This window comes from Anastrepha obliqua, chromosome 1 (genome assembly GCF_027943255.1).
Source record: "Anastrepha obliqua isolate idAnaObli1 chromosome 1, idAnaObli1_1.0, whole genome shotgun sequence".
Lineage (NCBI taxonomy): Eukaryota > Metazoa > Arthropoda > Insecta > Diptera > Tephritidae > Anastrepha > Anastrepha obliqua.
Window position 1 is genome coordinate 82945324 of NC_072892.1, and position 7611 is coordinate 82952934.

Consider the following 7611-nt stretch of genomic DNA (forward strand, 5'->3'; position numbering starts at 1 on the left):
GGAGCCACAAAGTTAAAGCAGTTACACTTTTAATATCTTACAACAAATAATTAAATACTCTACGTATTGCAAACAACAACACATCATTTAAGCTCACAGAAAACCGGCCAAGCTATACCACATTTTACAGACAAACGCGCGCATCTTCGAGGCTTAAGGTTGTTTTTTTGAAAGCTTTCTTTAAATTTGGTTATTATTGAAGTTTTCATAATATAATTAGGGGATTCATATAGTCTCATAAGGTTATAAGTCATAAAGCAAAGTCTTAAATATTACTACAGTCGTGACCACTCCTTCACGTTTTTTTCTTCTTTTTGGTTTGATTAATCCGCTCCTAAAATTATACACAAGAAATTTTTGCCTTACTCTGCACAGAAGCGCAATCGAAGTAAAGATAATTCAGCTGAGCAGTTACGACGTAGTACAAATAGCAATCACAGTTTGTATTTTTTAATTCCTTTTTCTGTGCAAGACAACAACAAAATTTTTAAACTATTATAAAGTACAATTTAGGATTTTATGGCTTTACAACTTGTGAATCCTCTAAATATATGTATAATCCATTTTCTGATCGACAATTGTATCTCATTTATTTTTGTTGTTTCAATAATTACAACTTAGTTTTTCTTAATAGTTACATGTCGATTAAAAATCTGATAAGGAAAATAATTGCAGATTTTCCCTGCTTATTTTACTGATAAAATGCACAACACTTTTTAGTACTAAATTTAGCCTGCGCTCGGCTTACATTTTCAATTTAGAATTTCTAGTAATTTATTTCCTTTTATGACTGATGCATATAATTATGTAGGTTGAGCTAGTTTTCTTTTTTGAGATTTATAATTTACACCATGTGTTTGAGTATTATTTCATGTAATTTAGACAAATGTTCTGCAAATATGTGAGTATGTGACTTAAATTAGTAATTTAATACTTTGTTTATAAAAAGTTAGTGTTAAATTCTTGTATGCATGTAAGAATTTGAATCGGCAATGCTTAAACGCAAATGTAACGTAAGTACCATACAATAGGCGAAAATTATTCAAATAAAATAATAAAAAATAGAATTTGATAAATTTCTCAATTTTACAGTCGTTACAGAAAGTCGTTTAGGCGAACAAAAAAAGCACGAGTCAAAATTGGTGCTAATTTCATGTTCTAATCCATGCCCTTTATAAGCGTGGCTGCATCATCTTTCTCCACCGACTGTTTACGTTCCGTACTTAGCGCTACTAATTTCATTTTAAATGTTTCTATGAGGTCCACTAATGTTAAACAAAAGCCACGGCTAGCAGGTACAAGTGGAAAATCGGGGGGAGCGTAGTGAATTCGAACATTTTCTGGGATAACTGAAAAATTAAGTAAGACGTTATTTTTGGTCACTTTACTAATGGGCACTGCTGAAAAACCTTTCTTACCGGCAGTCAAGTTTAATTGCTCTGGCTGATACACCTCTTCTTCTACTGCACATTTTGTTTTACCCACTTCAATTTGGTTACTTGGTGTTGATTTGGATAATTCCATCCAACCTTTGATGCGTTCGTACATTAAAAAACCACGTTGTTTCCAATGTTCGTATATTTCGCGTCGAAATAGTTCTGGTGGCTGCTGTAAAAGCTTCGTAGACGATTGCACCATTTTGATAATAACCATTTCATTGTACATGCGTGAGTTTTCGCTGCCCTGCTGTGAACCTAAATTGAAAGAGGTAATTTTCAAGGTATTTTTTTACTGTGGATGGATCAAATTATTTCTATACCCTTTTGTTTCTCATAACCAGCCTCATTAAAGTATGGTTCAGGTACCAGTATCAGACCTTGTATAGAAACAATCACCTGGAGTAGAGTGCTATTTGGACCCCAAACTTCTGAATCGCGCCCGGCCCAAGTGCCCAGCAAAGACACACATACTTTACCGTCTTCGTATAGGTTTGGATTTAAGCGATCTGAGCAATAACTTATGTAGTGGCATAGTGGCGGACTCTTTGGATAGTCGGGGCCAAGCTGAATATCGAAGAAAAACAAACCATCTTCGTATGGCGTCTTTTTTGGACCCTCAATCATGACACTGAGCAAATCAATGCGATCTTCAAAAATTCTACGGATTCATCAAATATGAATGTAACCTTTCTATTTAACTTAATAAAAAAAACCCACTTACTTAACCCAGACGCCAGGTGGCAGCGAAGACTTTAACATGCGATGCTCGCGTTGTACTGCTCTATAATATTGCTGAGTATTATGTGGGTGAAAAATGGTCAATTGATACTTGTGGCCCGATGGCGATAGCGGCAAAACTTGAAAACTTTCTGATGCTACATTTACGAGCGACATTGGTGAGACAGGTGAGCTTACAATGGAATCTTGTGATTCTGTTGCTGAATCTGTTCTTTCAACAGGTGCATCGGCTTTTTTCAAATTTTTAAACTTTTTCTCCACCACATTTGGTGTTCCTTCTTCGTTGCCTTTCGTTGACTTTTCCTCAGATAAGACCACTGCTTCTCCGGATAGCGACCTCTCATTGCCATCAAAACCGAATACTTCGTTCAAATTGAGATTATCGCCTTGGTAGAATTTTTCACGAATTTGTTGTATGCATTTAATTAACTGTTCCTTTAGCAACGAACAGAGGCGCACACAATCCATTTCAGGCGGCGCATCTTCATTAAATTCAATGCTGCTACAAGATATAGACTTTTGATCATCATTAACTTTCGTTAACGACCCATTTCCATCCGCATTTGTGAGATCTGAGTAGCTGGCATAGCTGGTTGAACTGCCATCACAGTTCTCATTACGCGAATAATTACCGGAGTCATCCTTCAATAATGAATACAACTTTGAAATTAAGATAAAATATATTTAATTTTATACAAACGAGGTTTTACCTGTGATGTTGCCGGTACTGATTTTATTTGGCAAGTTTTTTCGAATGCTTTTTCAATGTTAAGCATAGCTGAGTGGATCAGTTGACTATTCTGGGCAATAATGTTTTGTTGATGACTCAATACTGTCTTACTATCCGTGTTATGAACGGTTTGTGGCTCTTCATCGGCTACTGCCAACTGCGTACCTCCAGCTTTCTCAAACGAGCTGTGTGGTGATGATGCTAATGTCATAGTAGCGGTCGCTGTTGACGATTTTAACTTTACCACAGGAGGCAGCATAGGGAGACTGCCACTAGTAGTAGAGCCAGTAGCTGCCCCAGGAACATTACCAGTGTTTGATGGAGTTTTATACGGCGTTCGCGAAATGTTGAAGATAATTTTGGGTGCATATTTTTTGGATGCAGCTGCTGCTGCAAGGTTAGAGTGCGTGCTGGTGCTTGGGCATGTGCAAGAAACAATAGTCAGATGAGACGACTCTGCATGCGTTGTCATATGTTGTTTCACATTTGGTGAAGTAGCTGGCACATAATTATACAGGCGATTTTTTCGATCCTGCGTACGTTCCGCAACCGCTTGAGACCCACCTATACGTACACGTTCAATTAGGCCCTTAAATGGAAAAGAATGCGTTTATTAGTATTAATGGTACTCTCTTTTTGATACAGATCTATTCGACAGTTACCATGAAATTATCTTCATGAAAAAAGCTGGTGTTCATTAATCGATCTAAGTAACGACAACCTTTGTAAACATTTAACAAATTACGCATCACCTAAATATGAAAAAAAAAAAAAAAATATTTTTAATAGCGGTTAAATTTAAATCAATACAATACTAACTTCGGCATTTTGCAACTTTGGACTCAGACTGAAAATTTCTTCTAAACGCGCAATAGCAACTCGTGTGCGCTCAATGTTCCACATAACCTGTGATTCTTCCAGAGCTACCATGGGTGTACTGCCCCCCAGTTCGCTATTTTCCGATTCGGTTTCCCACGAATCCTCAGATTCTTGGCCCCAATCAGCGTACTCATTCTGGCCAACTTCAAACAAATCTTGTGGCCAGCACATACTTATATGTCCGTCCACCCACCACACCTTGGTTCGCCCATCAGTGTAATTATCTATGATTTGACCTGCTGTACAAGTGGCATCTTCTCCAACAAAATTTGCCACGCGTATAACCATGGTTCCAGGGCGATATTGAAAGTCAGCATGATCTTTTAAATCGTAAACACTTACTTCGGTTTCACCATTATATGTGGGTCTATGTATAATGGATTGTATGTATAAAATCTGAATGTAAATAATTCAAATTAATATCACGCACCTCGGTTCATCCGCCGATGTGTACGTTGTAAACCATTTTACACGCGCTGTACGTCCCTGGTGATCCACCATTTGTACGACACCATAATTACGATAGCTCGTATCAGCACCTTCTTTGCCGGACGTAACGAAATCTCCCGGGAAAAACTCCTAGAAATATTGTATTATAAGCTTATTTAAATGTAATTTATTCTGCCGGCGTACATGATTATCCAAATGGTGTATAGGGTACAATTGTGTGGATGGTATATCAGCCTCTACGGTGCCATCTTGCCAAACGACAGTAGCAGTGCTGAATACAACACCCACTTCAGTGACTAATTCATCGCCATCTTTTGGCTGAAACTCCGGAATCATGAAAGAAGGTGCACGTTTTGTGGGTGCTTTACTTTTCTTCTTTAAAAAGTGCCGTTTGATAGGTTTTGGACTGTGATGAGGCGAAGGAGTTGAACATGTTGTAGTGCTAACACCATCTTCATAGAAATCATCATTGAAGAAATATTCATCCTCATCATCCTCTTCATCTTCCTCATCTGTAACCCATTCTGGTTCTACATTTGACCCAGAAGTTTCTTTCGTTTGCAAATTGGATGCACTTTGTTCAACGGAAGTTTCGTGTGGGATCGTCTCGTCTTTGCTATCAGCGCTGCTCGGTTTATCTAATTTCGAAGTAGACTTTTTAGGTTTTGCCCTTTTCGAATCAACATTATTTTTTTTTCTTTGAATGTCTAAATCTTCAATTGTCTTTTGAATTTGTGCAAATTCTTCTTTAAATTTACTGGCTGAAAGATAGTATAATTAGCATAAAAACACCAAATTTGGTAAAGTAGTGAACCCACCTAAATCTTTTCCCCATTGCGATTTTTTTATACAGGTATCAAGACTGGAAAATTTTAAATAGTTGCGATCGCTTATCTGGGGCATGCATGACTCAAAGAGATTTAAACGTTTCAACCGTTGCAAGTCCTCACCACTCACACAAGGATTTGGTTGCTCAAGAAGGGCGGCGTCAATATCAGCTGCATCAGAGAGAGCTTTACATTGCCAGTCAACCCAAACTGATGTAGTCTCGACGGACTCAATTGTATACTATGCAAATATATACGATTTTTAGGTGGATTAAAAAATACGAATATATAACAACGTTAACAAGTTCTGCCTTATTTATAAATGCATAACCACATTTAGAATTTCTACTTACCCTTCCTTTTAATGCTTTTCCTTTTTTGTTTTTGTGTATCGGTATATTGGGCGTTAGCAATTTCACAGAATCTAATGATTGTAAACGGCCCACTACAACATTACCCGGAAAGAATACATGAGGATCAAAGATTCCTGTTGTATTAAGAGTATTATAGTCCGAAAAAGCGTGGAACATATTTGATGAGATTTCAATGCGGGCACCAGCGGCTGACCTGACAAATAAAATATCTAACAGTAAATAATTGTAAATGTATAGTTATAGCAATGTTAGTAACCTAAGCACAGCCTTCTCCTCCACATCTCTCGTGCTTCCAACCCAAGAATCTAGACATACGGCACTACCTCGTTGCCAATAGTTAATCGGACGCAGTCGTTCGGTCATAACATTTTTTATGACATACTTCGTGCCCAGCACTTTTACGTCTGCGTGCATTCTAATATCACGACAATAGCCACGTTGCGTTTCCTTGCCTGGCACTAAACGACGCACCACATCACTAGGAATTAGTGTGCGATCAGCTAATCCAATCTTTGGTATGTTAGAAAATAACAATTATGTTCTAATGATTTTTTAAGCAGTGGGTGTAAATTATACGTAAAAAATCAATACATTGTATCTTGCCGAGGGCCATGCCAACTGTTCAATTGCCAATCACTGATTTCATACAACGGCCAAAAAATATCACAAGCTTTACAAACATAACCTTACCATGGATAACACTTAAACGCCTTTTCTTATATGTATGTCTAAGTAATATTTACTGCATCAAATATTTATGTTGTATAATATTCCTTGCACAAAATATTCTCCATTTTACTATTTATTGTTCCCTATTTAACTTTAATCTACCGCAAATTATATAATTTTTCAAAAAATAAAAATAGTAAATTGCATTAAATATGGAACACTGCTTAACGCATATACATATACATCATATTACTTACCGCCCTTTCCTCTCGGACCTCCTCTTTGCCTTCAGAATACCACGCTACTCGCACTTCACCTTTCAATAACGCACCTTCAACGTCGTCTTCCTCATCACCATCATATGCCTCAGACGTTCCAATAACCAGTCCAAATTTGACACGGCCTTTTTTATCAATATGAAAAACTTCATCTTCATAGAAATATCGATTGTCTACAGATGAACCATGACGACCTCCACCCACAGGCACAGGAGTTTTCTGTTCTGTATTAGCGTCGTCTAATGGGGTGATTATTGGCATTTGTTTTATCGCTGATTTTACATTCAAAAAGTCGGAATCCCTTGACATGTTACCTTGCTTGATAGAGCTCCCTAATGGTTTAATGTCACAATCGCTTTCCCTTATTTTTACCGACTCGGAACTTGTTGGAGCTTCATCTGGGAATTCAGTCTTTGCAAATGAATGTTGCTCCGGCTCGTCGTTTCCTAACTTCTGCTCAATGTGGTCCATGTTATTCGTTGCTATTATAGAATAAATGCGGTTTTTCGTGCCTTGATCCTTAACTACAACTAACTTCCACATCCACTTCACTCTCTTTCACATCAAATTTCTTTTTCTAATTAAGGTGCACATGAGCGATCCTTAAATGTTTACCGTTTTGAACTGAGACGATTTTTTTATTTTTTATATTTTCCCCGTATTTACTATTTTTTTTGTCGTTTTTTTCGAGTTTTTTGGCCAAAATTAACGGAATTAAATTTTTTGCGTTTTTATACGAATGAAAATTAAAAGCGAATGCAATTGGCAACATAGGGTGATACACATGTCACGATTTCTTTAAATTGATTAAAATTATAACTATTTCTGTGAGGTTCTTCGGTAATGGATATATGCTTAAACTACTTAATATCGTTCAATTCAAAAGGTTTTCAAGTTATGATTAAAATGGTATAAACAGTGCGATGTGTTTATTACTTGAATTATTTAAAAATGTTTTGATAAGGGAATCGGATGTGGTATGTTTCGTATGCGGTATAGATTTTTCATGTTTGCTTTTCTTCGTGTAGGAGAGTCAGCTGTTCAAAATTCATGAAGTGCTCGATTAGTTATTGGGAAGTCTCATGGACTACGGAATAGTGTAAATTGTCAAACATGAAATTGAACGGCGAAAATAATTTCAAATTCTTAACAGAATTGAGTGCAATTATGCTCACTAATGTATATTGCTCTGCACAGTTTATGCATGGTGAAAGAATTCAGAAGTTA

The 7611-nt window shown here is 36.9% G+C and overlaps 1 protein-coding gene across 1 annotated transcript; it reads right to left on the bottom strand.

Moving 5' to 3' along the window:
- Positions 1-411: 411 nt before the first annotated feature.
- On the bottom strand, positions 412-7128 carry LOC129246443 ((E3-independent) E2 ubiquitin-conjugating enzyme). Its single transcript, XM_054885283.1, has 14 exons — positions 6699-7128; positions 6364-6623; positions 5694-5947; positions 5417-5630; positions 5055-5304; positions 4420-4997; positions 4217-4365; positions 3727-4153; positions 3570-3659; positions 2888-3496; positions 2161-2819; positions 1760-2097; positions 1419-1694; positions 412-1349 (listed from the first exon to the last, which is right to left on the bottom strand). Exons 1-14 carry the CDS (start codon positions 6925-6927, stop codon positions 1159-1161), a joined length of 4524 nt encoding a protein of 1507 aa, XP_054741258.1. The 5' UTR covers positions 6928-7128; the 3' UTR covers positions 412-1158.
- Positions 7129-7611: the final 483 nt, after the last annotated feature.

What these genes read in the sequence shown, in the direction of transcription:
- LOC129246443 (XM_054885283.1), bottom strand. Translation starts at nt 6,927, where the DNA reads ATGTGGAAGTTAGTTGTAGTTAAGGATCAAGGCACGAAAAACCGCATT. An exon ending in ACATCGGCGGATGAACCGAG is followed by an intron (nt 4,154 to 4,216) that starts GTGCGTGATATT and finishes CATTATACATAG; the next exon opens with ACCCACATATAATGGTGAAA. An exon ending in GCAATTAAACTTGACTGCCG is followed by an intron (nt 1,350 to 1,418) that starts GTAAGAAAGGTT and finishes TTAATTTTTCAG; the next exon opens with TTATCCCAGAAAATGTTCGA.